The 21,725-nt window shown below is 29.8% G+C and overlaps 1 protein-coding gene across 1 annotated transcript; it reads right to left on the reverse strand.

Annotated features, from left to right (window-relative positions):
* Positions 1–18,816: 18,816 nt before the first annotated feature.
* LOC119611225 (dnaJ homolog subfamily A member 2) lies at positions 18,817–21,323 on the reverse strand. The gene is given in 4 exon segments (XM_037966739.1): positions 18,817–19,874; positions 19,937–20,278; positions 20,280–20,384; positions 21,086–21,323. Coding segments are annotated over 4 exon segments (1,203 nt in total). The 5' UTR covers positions 21,155–21,323; the 3' UTR covers positions 18,817–19,187.
* Positions 21,324–21,725: the final 402 nt, after the last annotated feature.

Raw genomic sequence — 21,725 nt, forward strand, 5'->3', positions numbered from 1 at the left:
GCTTAAAAAATCCATTTTTTGATCGAAAATCTAAAATCGCTTATAACTTTGTTAAAACACATTTAAAGTGAAAAATAAGCTTATTTTGTAATCACCCACATGTTGCTTAAAAAATCAATTTTTTGGGTCAAAAATATAAAATTCTTTTGATCGAAAACCTAAGAAAGCTATAGTTAACATGAATTGAGTTATGTGTAGATCTGAAACTAGAACACAATTTCCCTTGCAATCTAGTAAAGACCTTTATAAATATTCACACGCATTCATATCTGCTTTTATTTCTCAATATTTTGACACATTTGATTGCAAAATCTTTCCCAACAATATGTGCGTTTATCTGCTCTAATTTTTCCCAATAACTGCAACCAGTTGCGTGTAAATATTTTAATGCATCTGTGTATTTGTTCTTTAATTTGCATGGCTTTTCTGTTTGTAATTTTAACCTCTTTGGAAAAGTAAATGTAGTAAGAAACCTCTCTCCTCCTACCCAGTAGAATATGTTTAAGTAAAACTACTCCTACACCAATTGAAGACGAAGCTAAGAAATTCAGAAAACATAAAGCAATCTGTTTATTTATTTTTGTAATTTATTACTTGTTCTTCTTTAGCATTTTCTTCTTTTTTACTTCTTATATATTTTTTTATGAGTTCTGTTGTGTTCTAATTTAATCTTTGCAGTAAACGTCACCCACTTGTCGACAACCATTGCAATTTGTGATGTGTTTTGTTGTTGTTGTTGTTTCTGCTGCTAATGCCTTTTTTATACCCTACATCAACAAAATAAAGGTGGCATATTGAGTCCTTATGCCGTTGGCAACACATCTATACAACCTATAACAATATAAATGCAAATAACTACCAGGAAGTCTTGATCGAAACTGTTTGATATATAAAATCGGACAAATCGGTTAAACAGACTCTCCTATGAATGCAAATAATCAGGCATGAAAAATCTAGGAGATATTGATCACCAGGCACCCAAAAAGAAGCAACAATGAAAAAGAGGCACTAAGCTATTGTAACTAGTACAAGAATAATAATATTGTATGTGTTGTAGTCTGTTTAAATTCGCATATGCCGAATCTAGCACTCGTAGTTGTTTTACATTAAATGGTTTTTTAACTTCGTCCATGATGTTTGTTGTATTCGTTGTCGATAATGATGATGTTGTTGTTGCATTGCCTTCGTCCATAGTTTAAGGCTGTAGAGCAGTAATGGGCAACATTTTAAACACTATATTTACGATTAAATGTGAAGCAGAATGAAAAGAATTTAGTTTTGAGACCATTTACAATTATAAAGTACTAAACCAATTTTCCGATAGACTACAGACTAGGATATATATTAGAATATTAGACTTGACTTTATACACGACTACATACTAGACTGTAGACTATACTATAAACTAGATTATAGACTAGACTATAAATACATTAGACTATAGACTACACTATAGACTAGGCTGTAAACTGGACTATGTACTAGATTATAAATTGGACTATATACTAGATTAGAGACTATACTATATACTGGTTTATACAATAGCCTATAGACTAGACTATAGACTAGACCAAAGACTAGACCAAAGACTAGACTATAGATTAGACCAAAGACTATAGACTAGACTATAGACTAGACTATAGACTAGACTAGACTAGAGACTAGACTATAGACTAGACTATAGACTAGACTATAGACTAGACTATAGACTAGACTATAGACTAGACTATAGACCAGACTATAGACTAGACTAGACTAGACTATAGACTAGACTATAGACTAGACTATAGACTAGACTATAGACTAGACTATAGACTAGACTATAGACTAGACTATAACTAGACTATAAACTAGACTATAGACTAGACTATAGACTAGACTATAGACTAGACTATAGACTAGACTATAGACTAGACTATAGACTAGACTATAGACTAGACTATAGACTAGACTATAGACTAGACTATAGACTAGACTATAGACTAGACTATAGACTAGACTATAGACTAGACTATAGACTAGACTATAGACTAGACTATAGACTAGACTATAGACTAGACTATAGACTAGACTATAGACTAGACTATAGACTAGACTATAGACTAGACTATAGACTAGACTATAGACTAGACTATAGACTAGACTATAGACTAGACTATAGACTAGACTATAGACTAGACTATAGACTAGACTATAGACTAGACTATAGACTAGACTATAGACTAGACTATAGACTAGACTATAGACTAGACTATAGACTAGACTATAGACTAGACTATAGACTAGACTAAGACTAGACTAAAGACTAGACTAAAGACTAGACTAAAGACTAGACTAAAGACTAGACTAAAGACTAGACTAAAGACTAGACTAAAGACTAGACTAAAGACTAGACTAAAGACTAGACTAAAGACTAGACTAAAGACTAGACTAAAGACTAGACTAAAGACTAGACTAAAGACTAGACTAAAGACTAGACTAAAGACTAGACTAAAGACTAGACTAAAGACTAGACTAAAGACTAGACTAAAGACTAGACTAAAGACTAGACTAAAGACTAGACTAAAGACTAGACTAAAGACTAGACTAAAGGCTAGACTAAAGGCTAGACTAAAGACTAGACTAAAGAATAGACTAAAGACTAGACTAAAGACTAGACTAAAGACTAGACTAAAGACTAGACTAGAGACTAGACTGAAGACTAGACTGAAGACTAGACTAGAGACTAGACTAAAGACTAGACTAAAGACTAGACTAAAGACTAGACTAAAGAATAGACTAAAGACTAGACTAAAGACTAGAGACTAGACTAAAGACTAGACTAAAGACTAGACTAAAGACTAGACTAAAGACTAGAGACTAGACTAAAGACTAGACTAAAGACTAGAGACTAGACTAAAGACTAGACTAAAGACTAGACTAGAGACTAGACTGAAGACTAGACTAAAGACTAGACTAGAGACTAGACTAAAGACTGACTACACTATAGTCTCTAGGTTGTAGACTAGACGGTAGGGGAAACTTTAGAGTAACTATAGACTAGATTAGACTGGTATATTAAATACCATGACTACTTATTAAAAGTTTATAGCTTAGAAAAAGTATTAAAAATGCCGTGCGCGTATCGCTAATCAAAAACGCGATATTAAAAAGCACTAATAAAACGTCCAAAAGTACTGAATTTTCCATGCCAAGACTTAGCTATACTGAAGAGATAAAAAAGTCCATGTGAGACTTCCATATGATTTCAAAAAATGCCCTTGGCTGCTGTTTAGTGTAGTATATTTGCCCATTTGTGCAAATGGGGGAATTTTTTTACGTAATTTTTCTTCTCCTTCGTATGTGTAAATTTCAAATGGTATTGATGTTTATCTTGGCATATATAGAATTTTGAGTCTATGGCTGATTGTTGTTATTTGTTGCTGCGGCTTGCTCAATATGCATGCAATTTTGCAAAAAAACAGAAAAGCGAAAAAATATTTAAATCTATAACAATGAGAGTAAAATGAGTATGACGGGTAAACTAAACATATGACGAATAACACTACATACATTAGTGTGTCAGTATGTTTTAGCAATTTTTTTTTTTTTTTCATTCTTTATCGCAAATTTTTGAAGGCATCATTATGCCGTTTGTTTTAATTTTTTTTTCTTTTTGCTATTTCTAATATGTACTTGTATAAATTGTGATTCTTGAACTCATTTCTGTTTTATTTCTTTTAAATATTTATTACTGGTACTGGGCACTGCTACTTGCTGCTGCTGTGTAATGCCTTCCAGTGTATGTATTTGTTAATTTTTTTGTATATTTTTACCATATTGTGTGCACAATTTGATTTTTTTGTTCTTCAAGTCTTTAGGCAAAAATTTATCACGTCTGTTGTTGTTTGTGCAGCAGCAGCATTAGCAATAGCAATAAAAATTACAGCAAAAAAAATTAACTATAACTACAACAGCAATGGAAAATTGTAATAAAAAAATCATTTATGTGTCTATAGTTTAGTCAAGAAACACACATTTGTTGAAAAAAAGATCTGCGTCTTTTTTTTTTTTTTTCTTTTTTTGTTAAAAACATTAAAAACACAAGCAGTAATAAAGATGACCTAATTTGTTAAAAAAAAAATAAAAACATTTTGCATTTGAAAATTATTTTTCAAATTAAAAACTGTTTTGCAAAAATTAAAAAATTACAATTATAGGAAAATAAGCATGTAATAAAAGATTTTTAAGAAATAAATAGAATATTTTTAAACACAGGTTTATTTTTCTTGGAAAAACTCAAAATATCTGAAATTTCTTAAGTTTTAATCTAAAGAGGTATGAAAAAAATCTATAATCTCTAGTCTTTAACCAGCTGGACGTATGAGTGTTCTGCTTATTTTAGTATGAATATAAATGGCAAAATTACTCAGTTGTTTTATAGAATAGACTATAGACTAGACTATAGACAAGACTATAGACTAGACTATATACTAGACTATAGACAAGACTATAGACTAGACTATATACTAGACTATAGACTAGACTATAGACTAGACTATATACTAGACTATAGACTAGACTATAGACTAGACTATAGACTAGACTATAGACTAGACTATAGACTAGACTATAGACTAGACTATAGACTAGACTATAGACTAGACTATAGACTAGACTATACTAACTATAGACTAGACTATAGACTAGACTATAGACTAGACTATAGACTAGACTATAGACTAGACTATAGACTAGACTATAGACTAGACTATAGACTAGACTATAGACTAGACTATAGACTAGACTATAGACTAGACTATAGACTAGACTATAGACTAGACTATAGACTAGACTATAGACTAGACTATAGACTAGACTATAGACTAGACTATAGACTAGACTATAGACTAGACTATAGACTAGACTATAGACTAGACTATAGACTAGACTATAGACTAGACTATAGACTAGACTATAGACTAGACTATAGACTAGACTATAGACTAGACTATAGACTAGACTATAGACTAGACTATAGACTAGACTATAGACTAGACTATAGACTAGACTATAGACTAGACTATAGACTAGACTATAGACTAGACTATAGACTAGACTATAGACTAGACTATAGACTAGACTATAGACTAGACTATAGACTAGACTATAGACTAGACTATAGACTAGACTATAGACTAGACTATAGACTAGACTATAGACTAGACTATAGACTAGACTATAGACTAGACTATAGACTAGACTATAGACTAGACTATAGACTAGACTATAGACTAGACTATAGACTAGACTATAGACTAGACTATAGACTAGACTATAGACTAGACTATAGACTAGACTATAGACTAGACTATAGACAAGACTAGACTATAGACTAGACTATAGACTAGACTATAGACTAGACTATAGACTAGACTATAGACTAGACTATAGACTAGACTATAGACTAGACTATAGACTAGACTATAGACTAGACTATAGACTAGACTATAGACTAGACTATAGACTAGACTATAGACTAGACTATAGACTAGACTATAGACTAGACTATAGACTAGACTATAGACTAGACTATAGACTAGACTATAGACTAGACTATAGACTAGACTATAGACTAGACTATAGACTAGACTATAGACTAGACTATAGACTAGACTATAGACTAGACTATAGACTAGACTATAGACTAGACTATAGACTAGACTATAGACTAGACTATAGACTAGACTATAGACTAGACTATAGACTAGACTATAGACTAGACTATAGACTAGACTATAGACTAGACTATAGACTAGACTATAGACTAGACTATAGACTAGACTATAGACTAGACTATAGACTAGACTATAGACTAGACTATAGACTAGACTATAGACTCGACTATAGACTAGACTATAGACTAGACTATAGACTAGCTATAGACTAGACTATAGACTAGACTATAGACTAGACTATAGACTAGACCAGGGGCCGGCAAACTACGGCTCGCGAGCCAAAGGCGGCTCTTTGGATGTGGAGCTGTGGCTCTTTAGTTTCATAAACACTTTCTTATTTATAAAAAACCATTTATATATTTTAAAAAATTTCGGAATTGATTAACGAGCAGTGTTTGTTAAAATTAACAAAACAATTCGCAAACGTTTATACAATATACACAACTTTTCATCTTTGTTTAATCGTTCTGTACGTAAGCAAAATAAAGCAAATTCTTTTTGGGCGAGAAAGAACGAAAACAAAACAATTAGTTTTCAGTAATTTCCTTGCTTTTATTTACCCTTGTGCCATTTGGAATTGGTACTGGATCTCTAGAAATGCAGTTGATCAATTTAAAAAGTAAAGCTTTGGTTGTGGAAAATTGTCAAAGTTTAAAAGCCAGTTGATAGAGTTAGGTAAAAAGCCAACTAACAATTGAAAGTTTAGAGTCGTTTGTGAAACTTTAAACAACAAGTTGTGATCCAAAGTTTTTAAAGCCATATAAACCTCTCTCTCCCACTGAATTCCATGTATAAGGTAGTATTGTAAGAAAATGTTTAATTCTTTAAATGTTTAATTGAAAAGTTCACTATAAACGAAAGGGGCATCATGAGCGCTCCTACGAAGATAAGATGTAAATCATGATCATACATTCCGAAATTTTCATGTTTTTCGAATTAAAAGATATTTTTTGGAAATTGAAAGTATCGTAATTAATTAATTAATAATGTGGAGAGTTTGGATACAGTTAAATACTAAAAACTTGAAAACCTCAATATTTAAATATTGCATGTTTTAGAAACGTTTTACAGTGATCTATAAAGGATTTATATATTTTCGACATAAAATGTTTGGCTATAAGTAAGGGACCAGAAAGCGTATTATGGACCCATCCTTACAGAATTTGGTACAGATATTTTTGTTTCTATAAATTTGTTTATGACGAATTTCACAACTATGCTGGTATTATTAAGCCTGTTATGAGCGTTAAAGTCATTTTCTGAAGAAGAATTTGCGGGTATGCGGGTATGGTCAACAATGAACTGATCATTAAAAAATTTTGGAGAGAGATTTTTTTCCTATAATACTTGTTAGAGTCATTTTCCGAAGTAGACCTCATAAAAGGGGATTGGTCAATTATGTTCGGATCGTCTTAAAATTTGGTCGAGAAATTTTGTTCTTATAAAACTTGTTTGTGTCAAATTTCGTCGCTTACTGCTATTATTAGGTCACTTAAGAGCGATAGGGCAATTTTCTAGTGGTGATCTTATATGGTGGAAGGATCAATTATGAGTCGATAGTCACCAAATTTGGTAAAGAGATTTTTGTTCTTGTTTGTGTTGAATTTAGTCATAATACAGCTATTATTAAGACAGTTATGAGCGTTAAAATCAAATTTGGAAGATAGATATTGGTTCTTATAAAAGTTGTTTATTTTGAATTTCGTTGAAATATTGCTACTGTTAAGTCAATTATGATCGTTAGTCATTTTCTGAAAAGGACCTTATATTGGGGTTGGTAAAATATGGTTCGATGTCCGCAATACATCACAATATAATTTTTGTATGCATAAAAAAAACTTTATCTTGATTGCCGCCAAATTAATATATTACTTTATGCTGTATTATCTGCGTCATCAATTTTCGTTATTTTTACATTTCCTGATATGCTTCGAAAAGCCTTTTAAATTATAGCACTGTCGCCCTACTCTAATAAACTTCTATATTTTTATAAAACGAGTCTTTAAATAATGCATTCGAATGACACATAAAAAGTTACATTGAACAAATTTTTTAGGAGAAGCAAAAAACCGTTTTGCTTACGGAGATATGAAACATACGCCCTTGAGAATTTGTATTTTTCTTAAACCCAAAAGAGCGTAAGTTACATTAAAAATAGTAAGTTTTAACATTTTCAACTAAATTCAAATCTGGTTTTGTTGGTCAAATAGGCCGAAAAAATCATAAAGCTTCTTTGTTTTTATAAAGATTTTCGGAAATTGGAATTTTTTTTTGAAAAAATTCTAAAACTGTTAAAATAATCTCTATATTACAAGGATTCGCTAAAAGTGCCATTTTTGTTTAAATTAACTTTTAACATTTCACAGTTTCGAAGTTAAAAATTTAAAAGAATTTTAAAATTTTCATGAATTTTAAGGTAATTTTAGAACATAACCTTTTAAAATTTCTTTGATAGGGACGCTGATTTTAATTGTGGGAGTGTAAAATTTAGCAGGAACATATATTTTGATACGGTGCGTTATAATCAATCAAAAAGTCGATTTTGATTTTTTTGTAACTTTGGATTTCATATGACGATTTGTAAAGTTTTAATAAACAAAAATTTTGTGGCTCTTTTAAAACACATGTTTTGTAAACTGTAAATTTTGGCTCTTCCAACTCAAAAGTTTGCCGACCCCTGGACTAGGCTAACTAGACTAGACTAATAGACTAGACTATAGACTAGACTATAGACTAGACTATAGACTAGACGATAGACTAGACTATAGACTAGACTATAGACTAGACTATAGACTAGACTATAGACTAGACTATAGACTAGACTATAGACTAGACTATATACTACTATAGACTAGACTATAGACTAGACTATAGACTAGACTATAGACTAGACTATAGACTAGACTATAGACTAACTATAGACTAGACTATAGACTAGACTATACTATACTATACTACTAGACTATATACTATACATAGACTCTCTACTAGACTATAGACTAGACTATACTATAGACTATAGACTATAGACTATAGACTATAGACTATAGACTATAGACTAGACTAGACTAGACTATAGACTAGACTAGACTATAGACTAGACTAGACTATAGACTAGACTATAGACTAGACTATAGACTAGACTATAGACTAGACTATAGACTAGACTATAGACTAGACTATAGACTAGACTATAGACTAGACTATAGACTAGACTATAGAGCTAGACTATAGACTAGACTATAGACTAGACTATAGACTAGACATAGACTAGACTAGAGACTATAGACCTAGACTAGATATAGACTAGACTATAGACAGACTATAGACTAGACTATAGACTAGACTATAGACTAGACTAGACTAGACTATAGACTAGACTATAGACTAGACTATGACTAGACTATAGACTAGACTATAGACCTAGACTATAGACTAGACTATAGACTAGACTATAGACTAGACTATAGACTAGACTATAGACTAGACTAATAGACTAGACTATAGCTAGACTATAGACTAGACTATAGACTAGACTATAGACTAACTATAGACTAGACTATAGACTAGACTATAGACTAGACTATAGACTAGACTATAGACTAGACTATAGGACTAGACTATAGACTAGAACTATAGACTAGACTATAGACTAGACTATAGACTAGACTATAGACTAGACTATAGACTAGACTATAGACTAGACTATAGACTAGACTATAGACTAGACTATAGACTCGACTATAGACTAGACTAAGACTAGACTATAGACTAGACTATAGACTAGACTATAGCTAGACTATAGACTAGACTAGACTATAGACTAGACTATAGACTAGACTATAGACTAGACTATAGACTAGACTATAGACTAGACTATAGACTAGACTATAGACTAGACTATAGACTAGACTATAGACTAGACTATAGACTAGACTATAGACTAGACTATAGACTAGACTATAGACTAGACTATAGACTAGACTATAGACTATAGACTAGACTATAGACTATAGACTAGACTATACTATAGACTAGACTATAGACTATAGACTAGACTATAGACTAGACTATAGACTAGACTATAGACTAGACTATAGACTAGACTATAGACTAGACTATAGACTAGGCTATAGACTAGACTATAGACTAGACTATAGACTAGACTACAGACTACTAGACTATAGACTAGACTATAGACTAGACTATAGACTAGACTATAGACTAGACTATAGACTAGACTATCTAGACTATAGACTAGACTATAGACTAGACTATAGACTGGACTATAGACTAGACTATAGACTGGACTATAGACTAGACTATAGACTGGACTATAGACTAGACTATAGACTAGACTATAGACTGGACTATAGACTAGACTATAGATCGAAGGATTTGAAAATTAAAAACTGCTGTATAAAGTAGATCAATATGTTTCTCATCTGAACTTAAACTAAATTATTAATTTATCAAATTTAAGTGAAAACATGGGTTTCATTTTTGAAATTTACAACAAAGAGCCACTCACACACCGAAAATAATAAAAAAAAATATAAATTACACAAAACTATATAAATAATATTTTTCTATAACTCGATTCAAAAAACTCGAATTTTGGATTATGCATTTTTTAAAGTTAAGAGCATTTTCAAATATAACATAAGAGAAAACCCACTTTTTATAAGAGATTACTTAACTTTTGCAGTTTTATTACCATTTAAGAGCTTAGTCACTCTTTTAAATTTTAACTCTTTTTTTTAAAATTCATCATGCGCAATTATTATATATACTCTTAGTTTTTCTTTCTCTCTGTTCTACTCCATTCTTATTTTATTTATTTTCACACACACACACAAATAACCATGAGATTTGTTTTTGTGCTTATTAAAAAACATATTTTAGCGCCTAAAAGAAATATTACAAAGCATATGCAGTATTATAATGTAATTTTTTTTTTCTTCAAACAGCAGCAGGAAATTGAGCCGACAAAGCTTTGTATGTTATTAATTTTGTTAGTTTTATTAAAGGTGTTATTCTGCAAAAGCATTTTTCAAAGATTTATAGAACCTTTGGTAAAGTTTTAAGTTTTAACTATCACCTCAAACTGTTATCAATACTTTTCATTTAAATCAACCAAATATAGTTAGAGAAGTCATTGGCAAACCACAAGTCCAATACTATGTGAAGACACTTCTATCAATAACAGATGTAGCAAAAAAAAACATAACCACAAACGAAATAGTCAAAGCCATTAATCAATACAAATAGAATTGAGTAGAATATTTTTGGTTCTTTCTAAGATTTCCTTTATGTCAGGCAGTTGGTGTTTCATTTTAACATAGGAAACAATAATAACATTGTGGCAACACATATGTTTGTGACATATACGTTAATACTTTTTTGACGCACACTTCAAAGAAACAGAATCCTGCAGTTTGAGGTGTGATCTCCTATACTAGTTATTACCATTTTAGGTCATTCCTGGTTAAAGAATTAACCTCAGAAAGAATGATTTTTTGCTTCAGACAATATAACCAAACTTCACTTTAATAGCAAATAGACCTTTTGACTCCACAACAGATTAATCGGAATGTTTACTTTAATTACGCGCTAAGCTATTGAACCACTGGAGCCAAAAGAGAGTTTCAAACCAGGGAGTATGAGTAATATTTGTTTAAAAACAATAATACTTATACGCACCATTAACCCAAAAAATTCTAACAATTAAAGGACAGTTCTATTAACTTTCTCTCTGTCTTACAAATACTCTGAAATGAATGAAAGCTATACAAATTTAACCCAACTTTGGGAAAAGGCAGGTCCTTTAAAGGTTACTTGACCCCCTGTAAAACTGTTGGGATTTTGAAACCCATACACACTCACACACATCAAAGCAAAAGACTAAAAGCAAAACACATATACCTTAAAAATGTATATGTATTTGAATGTGTATATTTTGGTGTTAAAGGTTGCTTTGACACAAGGTTTCCTTGATGGTTTTGTTTTTATTTATACCAAATATTCAAGTATATGGCCTCTTAATAATACTTATTTTTTTTCTTTATTTTCTATAATTAATTTAATAAAAGTTTTAATATTATATGACACAATTATAGATTGTTTTTATGTATTTTTTTATAAGTTATAAAAATATATCGAAATTTTCTAAACTTTTGAATTATTCAAGAAGTTAATAACTTCATCTCACAAGAAAAACTTAGATTTATGTATATCCATGTTTTTTTAAATTTTTTTTATCAAAAAACCTTATTTAAATTCCTATCAAGTTAAATAGTTTTAAAAATTATCCAAGTTTTAAAACAGTGAGTATGAGCAATATTTGTTTAGAAATCTTGCATAATACTTATACGACACCTTTTACCATGAAAGTTCTAAAAGAAAGAAAGCTTGCTAGTTTTTCAGTAATTTATGGAAGAAAGCTTCCAATTTAGCTTTTACGATCTATACTGAGATCCGTATATTAGCAACAACAATTTGGCTAGAGATAAATACTTTGGATCTCATTGATCCAGTCAGTATTTTATTGAGAATAAAGTTATGGGTGCAAATCGAGGATATACTTTTCTTTAGTTGGCAGCCATTTGTAATCATGAATCATTTTTCAACAAAATCAAAATAAAGTTCGAAATTTATATCGATTTAATATGAGCATAAGGGTGATTTTCAGAAGAGATTAAATTATGTGGACTTGGGTCAATTATAGAGCGTACTCTTTAGAATTCGAAAGCGTGATTTATTTCTATTAACAAATTATTTAGGCAAATTTTTTAAATATCTTGAGTTTTAAACAATTTATTGAAAATTCTCTGTAAGAGGGATATATAAGGGAAATGATCAATTAAGGACCGAAATTTGGAAGAGAGCTTTTAGTTCATATGCCAAATTTCATCAGTTTAATTGTATTTTAAGGTACTAATAATATTTATACTAATTTTCTAAACGGCACCTAATATGAGGACTTCGGTTTAGGTCTTATCACGTTTTCAATCAACTAACGGACTGAAGGACATGGCTAGACCGTCTTAGAATCTAATATATACACAGATTTTTATTCAAACAGGGCGTTAACAAAAGTACCAAATTATTTCTAAAATTTAGGCCTATTTTTCTTCTCTTAAACAATGTTTAAAACACTTGCAGTTGCTCTAATATGAATTAATAAAAATATTATACACTGATTTCTGCCTGATTGCATACACAACCAAATAGAAAATGTGTCAAGTCTTAAACATTTCCATTGAAAGCAAGAACATTGATTGTTACAAAAAAAAAAAAAAAAAAAAAAAAACAAAATAATAATCATTCTTAGATGACTCAATAACTTCACCTTCTATTGCAAAACAGCCTTTTGGCAAAGATTTCATTAATACTCGTTTACAAAACATACAAACATAAATGTTTAAATGTAATTTTAAGTGAAAACTTGCTGACACTGAGTTAGTGACAATGCCTTAAGCTTTAAAATATGGTGCAACATTGACCTTAACTAAAACTCAATGACGAAATCAGCTCGTTGCTCAATTTGTTGTTTTTTTTTTATTTCGCTATTTTGCTACTTTTTACTCAAAAAAAAACGTTCAGAATTTAGAACAGAATTTTCTGTTTAGTTAGTTTAGACCAAAATAAACTTGAAATTGTAAAAAAAAACACAAAACCTCCCTGCCTCTAGTGGTTTGTTTACCATTTCAAGTTAAATTTCAATAAAAACCACATTATAAACCGAATGAGAAATCGAACGAAAAAAAAATATAATTAAAAATGCTGTAAACGTAATAGATTAATAGCAGTTAAAGTAATTTATATTAAAAACACTCTCACATGCCCACTATTATAGAAGAACAGAAAAGCAACAACAATTATAACAAATAGTAAAAATAACTAAATGTTTTTTTAACTGCGCATGCGTATAGTTGGGTTTTAATGTTTTAAGCTAGACAACAAACCACAGACAAGCGTTTTTTATTGTTCATCTCTTAACAGCATCTCAGGCAAAAAAAAAGAAACTTAAAAGTTAAATAATAAGCAAATATAATTGGCAACGATGACCATGTGATACCCTTCATCAACTTTGATTATATTTAAAGTGATTTACGAAAGGAATTATTCCGTTTGGAACCGATTCTCAAGATATGAAGTTTAAAAACTTAAAATACTTTTCATAAGTTTATGCGTTACAAACATCTGCACAAACCCATTAAACTGATGTAGCGTAAAAAAAGCTTTACTCAGTATTTTTTTCGTATTATGAGTGCAAACATGGTGTTAAAAGTAAAACCAACTTGGTTATGTTCTTGTCATTTATTAGACGACAATATTCAGTTTACCCCGCCCCCTAGACCGACCGTCTGTTCTCTTTCATATTAACTTGCTTATTCATTGGCTGATTTAATCTTGCTGTTGTTGTGGTTGTTTTTGATTTGTTTTTTTTCTATACTATTTATATATTTTATTAGTTTGTTTTTGTATTTTCTAAGAATCAGGTCAAGGTTAGTAAGACATAAAATAAAATTCCTTGGTTGTTTGTTTTTACCTTTTATAAATTGCAATAACAAGAACTACAGCAACAAAATGCTAACATATAGTACAACAGTTTGTATAATTTAAATATAACACTTGTTACCAATTTAACAACAACAACAAGTACATACAACAATTGTGTGTACAAATTAATAAATTACTTAGTTTAAGATTAAAAAATATGAATAAAAACATAAACAAATTATTTTAAAAGAAATAGTACAGACATTTTGATGACAAGAAAATTATTAGCGAAAAGTGGCAAAAACGAGAGCAGTCTTTAAAATTTTAAAAGCTTGACAAGGACGTTCAGTTCTAGTTCAGTCCTAGTTCAGTTCTAGTTCAGTTCTAGTTCAAGAAAATTATTAGCGAAAAGTGGCAAAAACGAGAGCAGTCTTTAAAATTTAAAAGCTTGACAAGGACGTTCAGTTCTAGTTCAGTTCTAGTTCAGTTCTAGTTCAGTTCTAGTTCAGTTCTAGTTCAGTTTCTAGTTCAGTTCTAGTTCAGTTCTAGTTCAGTTCTAGTTCAGTTCTAGTTCAGTTCTAGTTCAGTTCTAGTTCAGTTCTAGTTCAGTTCTAGTTCAGTTCTAGTTCAGTTCTAGTTCAGTTCTAGTTCAGTTCTAGTTCAGTTCTAGTTCAGTTCTAGTTCAGTTCTAGTTCAGTTCTAGTTCAGTTCTAGTTCAGTTCAGTTCTAGTTCAGTCTAGTCAGTTCTAGTTAGTCTAGTTCAGTTCTAGTTCAGTTAGTTCAGTTCTAGTTCAGTTCTAGTTTCAGTTCTAGTTCAGTTCTAGTTCAGTTCTAGTTCAGTTCTAGTTCAGTTCTAGTTCAGTTCTAGTTCAGTTCTAGTTCAGTTCTAGTTCAGTTCTAGTTCAGTTCTAGTTCAGTTCTAGTTCAGTTCTAGTTCAGTTCTAGTTCAGTTCTAGTTCAGTTCTAGTTCAGTTCTAGTTGAGTCTAGTTGAGTTCTAGTTCAGTTCTAGTTCAGTTCTAGTTCAGTTCTAGTTCAGTTCTAGTTCAGTTCTAGTTTCAGTTCTAGTTCAGTTCTAGTTCAGTTCTAGTTCAGTTCTAGTTCAGTTCTAGTCAGTTCTAGTTCAGTTCTAGTTCAGTTCTAGTTCAGTTCTAGTTCAGTTCTAGTTCAGTTCTAGTTCAGTTCTAGTTCAGTTCTAGTTCAGTTCTAGTTCAGTTCTAGTTCAGTTCTAGTTGAGTTCTAGTTCAGTTCTAGTTCAGTTCTAGTTCAGTTTTAGTTCAGTTCTAGTTCAGTTCTAGTTCAGTTCTAGTTCAGTTCTAGTTCAGTTCTAGTTCAGTTCTAGTTCAGTTCTAGTTCAGTTCTAGTTCAGTTCTAGTTCAGTTCTAGTTCAGTTCTAGTTCAGTTCTAGTTCAGTTCTAGTTCAGTTCTAGTTCAGTTCTAGTTCAGTTCTAGTTCAGTTCTAGTTCAGTTCTAGTTCAGTTCTAGTTCAGTTCTAGTTCAGTTCTAGTTCAGTTCTAGTTCAGTTCTAGTTCAGTTCTAGTTCAGTTCTAGTTCAGTTCTAGTTCAGTTCTAGTTCAGTTCTAGTTCAGTTCTAGTTCAGTTCTAGTTCAGTTCTAGTTCAGTTCTAGTTCAGTTCTAGTTCAGTTTTAGTTCAGTTCTAGTTCAGTTCTAGTTCAGTTCTAGTGCAGTTCTAGTTCAGTTTTAGTTCAGTTCTAGTTCAGTTCTAGTTCCAATACAGTTTTTTATTTAATCTAAATACATGTGTAATAAATTACCCTTCTTACGTAAAGTACCATCACTGACATATTATAATCAAAACAAAAATGCAAACACACAAACAACAAATAAATATGTACTTACTTAGATTGCAACAGGAAAATAAGAAGAAGAATCACAAATAAATTGCAATACCACTTGCTTTTTTTCTTCTTTTTGTGAAACAGTTATTTAATATGAATTTAATCTATTAGTTGATTTAAAAACCTATTTCCACAGATTTTATAACTATGTATGTACAGCTTCCAAAATGCAAACAAAACTTTTCTCAAAGATTAATTTGGCAGCAACAGCCCCCACAATTGACCACTGATAATTTCGTCATACGTATTACACTTAATATTAATTTTAACACAATTTCAACATACACTTTTAGCAAATGTTTTCTTTAAATATTTTAACAACTTTTTCTAACAAAATTAACTTTATTTAAGTATATTTTTAATTATTAAGCTAACGACCGAATATCTAATTAGATGTTGATACTTTAAGGTAAATGCGCGCACTAAATGACAACTGTGTTATAAGGTTGCCAGATTACCTGTTTTAGTAAGGACCAAAATTTTCAACTGAAGATTTTCTGTAAAATTTGAATATATAAATGGTTGTTATGTACGTTTTTTATTAAAAAAAACTGTTACACTATAAATTACCTATAGGAAAACTGTTATACTATCCAATAGAAAAACGTTTTATAATGGATAAATTTGTATTGAAAATTATACATATAAATACCTGCTACATTGCTTATTTTCTATAAAAAAAACTGTTATATTGAAAATTTCCTAATAAAATCTGTCAAATTTTAAGTGTCTTAGGAGAATTACGGTATATTTCAATTTGACAGTATTAGAATCAATCGTATAATATTTTTTATTCTTGGTCAATTCAATAATCATGGGTTGAAGAGGTGAGAACTACATGTTACATATGTATGTATGTACATATGTATTTTATAAACTATAAATGCTTGCAATTTGTACGTCATTGTTATTAGAAGCTTTAAAGTTTTTTTTCTTAATTTTCATTGAATTGAATAAAAAACGCACTAAATCAAAATCATTTATAATCATTGCCATCGATTACAATTTTAAATGTTTCATGGCTTCGGTAAAAAGTATTTAAGTATTTGTGAATAAAAAACTCCACCATATGTTTGTTTGACTCTTTTAGGCTGTTTTTAAGTTTTAGTTTTACTATTTTCAAAATGAAATGCAATACAAATATGTATGCTGCTGCTAATGTTTGTTGTAAACTTACTACATTGGTTTATGTGTTTGCGCCTATAGCAAATTGGCTCAAGATCAACTAGAAGCAATTGCACAGATTCGACTACATAATAATAATATTAAATACTTCAGCTAGCGACCGTCTGACTGTCTATATCGACAATGGAAATCAATTTTGAAATGTTTAGGTTTGAAATAAATTTTATTAAAGTCAAAGATATAATTATAATCTGATGAAAAACTATTTTTCCAATATTTTTTTTAAATTTTTTTGTTGTTAGATTTGGCATCAAAATGTCCCAAGTAATTTTCGTTTTACATAAATTACTGTTAAAAAGATTTGTTTTTTTTTTAAATTTGAGCAAAAATGTAATTGTTTAATATTTAACTCAAAATTTTATATAGAATTGTTTTTATTAACAATCTAAAAATAATCTTTGAAAAAAACTGTTATAAACTGCATACTAAAATATTTCAGTATAAATACCTGTGACACGGAACATTTTTTTTATAGAAATCTGTCATACTGAAATTTTTTATACAATAAACAGTTATAATGTCAATATTTTGTATAGAAAAACATTTTCACTTTTATAATGACACATTTCTAGAGAAAAAACTAAACTAGAGAAAATCTGAAAACTTTTTATATTAAAACTGTTATAATAAAATTTGATATAAAAAATGGTTAAAACTTTTATACTGAAAATTTTGTACAGAAAAACTGTTATACTAAACATTTCCTATGGCCAGTACAAACTGTTATACTGATTATTTTCTATATAAAAGATTTTATACAGAACATTTTCTATGCAATAAACTCTTATAATGATATTTTCAAAGATATTTTCTAGGAAAAAACTGTTATACTGTAATTTTTTATTATAAATTATAATTTTTTTCGTAGAAAAACTGTTATATTGAAAAAATTCAATATAAAACAATTTAGACTAGAAATTTTTTATAAATAAAACCGTTATACTGAAGATTTTCTATAGAAGAACTGTAATATTAAAAACAATTTATAAAAAAATGTTATATTGAAAAAAATTTTATGAAAAACTTTTTTACCAGAAATCTTTTACATATAATACTGTTGTAATGAAGATTTCTTATAGAAAAACTGTTGTACTGAAAGTTTAAGACAGAAAAATTGTTATAAAAAAATTTTAATGAAAAACTGTTATACTGAAACTTTTTATAGAAAGCTATTTTCTTGAAATTTTCTGCAAGATAAAATTGTTCGATAAAACTGCTAAAAGACCTAAAATAAACAGTCTATGGAAAAGCTGTCATAAAAACAATTATTTTATTCCTGCAGGACAAGCTTATGGCAACTAGTTAAAAACAAACAAATATTTCTTACATTTATTTTTAATTCGTTTTTTTATTATTTTTTTCTTTTATTTTTCAATAATATAAATTTTTTTTTAGTTATTTATTTTTTCCTTCTATTATTTTTAATTTTGTTTAATTATATTTTAAATAAATGTTTATCTGTGTTTTGTTTTTTAGTTGTCATCTTAGTATGTATATAAGTAGAGATTTTTAAGTAACTAAACTAAAAACTAAGGAAAATAAATGAATAAAGTTTGTTTTTAAGTTTTATTATTATATAACGAAAATGTATTAAGAACCATCGAACAACAATGTTACATGTTACAAGATAAGTAAATATCCCCAAATGATAAATACTAGAGACTACGAGAGTGTTGTTAGATAGTGTAATTTTTGCTTTAAATATTATATATTTGTTGTCACAACAATATAAACAAAACGATTCAAATAAGAGGGGAAAACTAAAAATAAAGCCAGTTTGGATAAACAAAAATCATATAAAGCTTTAAGCTCTAGAAGCATTTTAATGATTTTTTCTTTCTCATCTTCAAATATCTTTTATGTCAATATATAAAAAATTAAAAATAATGAAAAATATATTTTTGATATTCTGATGGAACAGTTTTAACCAGTTTGACATTGAACCCTTTCGAAATGTGGACCACCAGCATATTCATCATCGTCATCATCGAGACCACCCTGAGCACCTCGACGATCGTTTTCATCTCTAGGCTGAAACTCACTTAATTGCACTTCCTCGGCCTCGGCTGGCATGGTAAAAGGTTCTCTTGGTGGCAACAAAGTTTCCAGCATTTGAAGTTGTTCGATCGTAGCAAAACCACTTTCGGGAAATTCCACAACAAATGGCACTAAAAGATCACCACGGTCAAAGGGATTATTACGCAGTGGCATACCCTCGCCTGGTATCACTTGAAGTTCACCGTGTCTTACCACTTTGCCCGGTTTAGTGGAAAAGCAAATATTTCTGCCATCTAAGTGCTTAAAACAATGAACCACGCCACATAAAGCCTGCGTTAGATTGATGTGTATATTACGCATAATGAGATCATTGTTACGACGTTTAAACAATGGATGTTCGGCTTGTATAAGGACCACTATTAAATCGCTACGAGTACCATGAAGACCTTGATTGCCCTCAGAGGGAAAGGGAATTTTTAATGTATTTGGTGCTCCTTTCTCTACGACAACATCACGTTTAACATTCTCTTCGACTAGACCTTTGCCATGACACGTAGTACAGCGCAGGTTCTCAGGAATAATATTACCACTTCCCTCACAAGTCAAACATATCTTTAAAAAAAGTAGAATTAATATTTTGCTTGAATTTAGTTTAAACTACTTTCAAATCCTACCGTTTCCACTGGTGTTAGACCCATGAATACATAACCCGTGGTGCGACCCATACCATTGCAGGCTGTACACTTCTCTTGTGCCTCTTTGGGTCCTCCCTCGCCATTACACTGCTGACAGTAGGAGGTCCGTTTATATTCCACTGTCTTGGATACATTGCCATTGTACATTTCCTCCAATGTTACTTCTAATTTAATAACAATTTGGGCAGCTTCGCCACGACTCTCCCGCTGTTGACCCATATTGAAGGGAAACCAATGGGAAAAGAATTCACCGGCATCACTAAAACCGTCGGCACCCTCTTGTAGACCTTTTATACCAAAACGATCGTATATTTTTCGTTTTTTCCGGATCGGAGAGAACTTCATAGGCAAAGGAAATCTCTTTGAATTTATCACCAGCATCGGGATTTTTATCGGGATGAAATTCTTTAGCCAATTTACGATAATTCTATAAAAATGCAATAAAAATTACTTTAAAAAAAATTCTTCCTATTGTTTGATTTAAAGGAATTCGTTCTTTTACAATACTGTTAAAAAGTTAACAGTCAAATAAATAAGGTTGCCACCATTTGGGAATTATGAACAAAATTTGAATTTATTTCTTATTATTATTGTTAAATTATAGTTATTTTAAGTTTGTAATTTTATTTATTATTTTATTTTTTCGATTAATTGATTAATAGTTTAAACCCTTTCTTATAATCACTTTTCTTCACATTTACAGAATTAAAAAAATAAATATTTTCATTTGGCATCACACAACTTGCAAAAAACGTATTTTCATTGCTCTCTTCGCATATATATTTTTCTCTCTTTATCTAATAAGTTAACAAAGTTTTTTTCATGCAAAATAAAAACAAAATCAAAATTTTGCTGCATAAACTGTTACACATGAATCATTTTTAACAATTTAATTCTATTTTTTTGGTATTGATCGTTAATTACACCATAATATTTATTATTCACTTACAAATTCCTTATATTTACTTTTTTGCAACGTTCTTTTCTTTTAATTATTCACCTTTGACATTACATATTATTATTTTACTTGTGCACTCATCATTTCCCAACTGCAAATACTCATTTTCTTTATTACTTTTTTCACCTTAGGAAAAAATTCATTAATAATTTTTTTTTCTTTCGCTTTACCTTTTTTATTTCTGCATCTGTCGAGTTTTTTGTTACACCAAGTATTTCATACAAATCTAAATTATCCATAGTTGCCGGGCTAGTTAATAATTTTAATGCACTTTATTGATGTTTTTATTGATATAATTATCAAACAAACAAAAAAATATATCCTAATTTTGTACAAAAAAAGAAAATTTCGTTTCAATTGGCTAAAAAAAAAATCCCTTTTTGTCTTTCTTCTCGCAAAAAAAGAGACAAGAACAATCAGCGTTGTCAACTCTTTAATTTCAAAAAGCACTAGTCAAAGAAAAATGGTGTATTTTTCGTAGAAAAGCACTCAGAAAATATTTGAATGAAAATGTTGTATAAAAATAACAAAAATTAAATTAAAACTAGCTATTATTAGTCCATTCGATTAAAATTCCCCTCATCTTTATCAACAACTTTAGGTCCACTTAGTTTTAATCACATGAATTTTTATTTTTTAAAAAATATATGTATATTACAATAAGCAATTTAGTCATTTTGAATCGATTAAAATTTGGTTTATCTTTAAAATTTTGATTCATCTTTAGTTCAACTGTGTTTAAATCATATGCATTTTTATACCTTTCACCATTTGCAATCTCTTCCATATAATTTTTCAACCCTATAAAGT

This window comes from Lucilia sericata, unplaced genomic scaffold, assembly GCF_015586225.1.
Source record: "Lucilia sericata isolate MDLA Ls3-8-SP2 unplaced genomic scaffold, ASM1558622v1 Contig001392F_arrow, whole genome shotgun sequence".
Lineage (NCBI taxonomy): Eukaryota > Metazoa > Arthropoda > Insecta > Diptera > Calliphoridae > Lucilia > Lucilia sericata.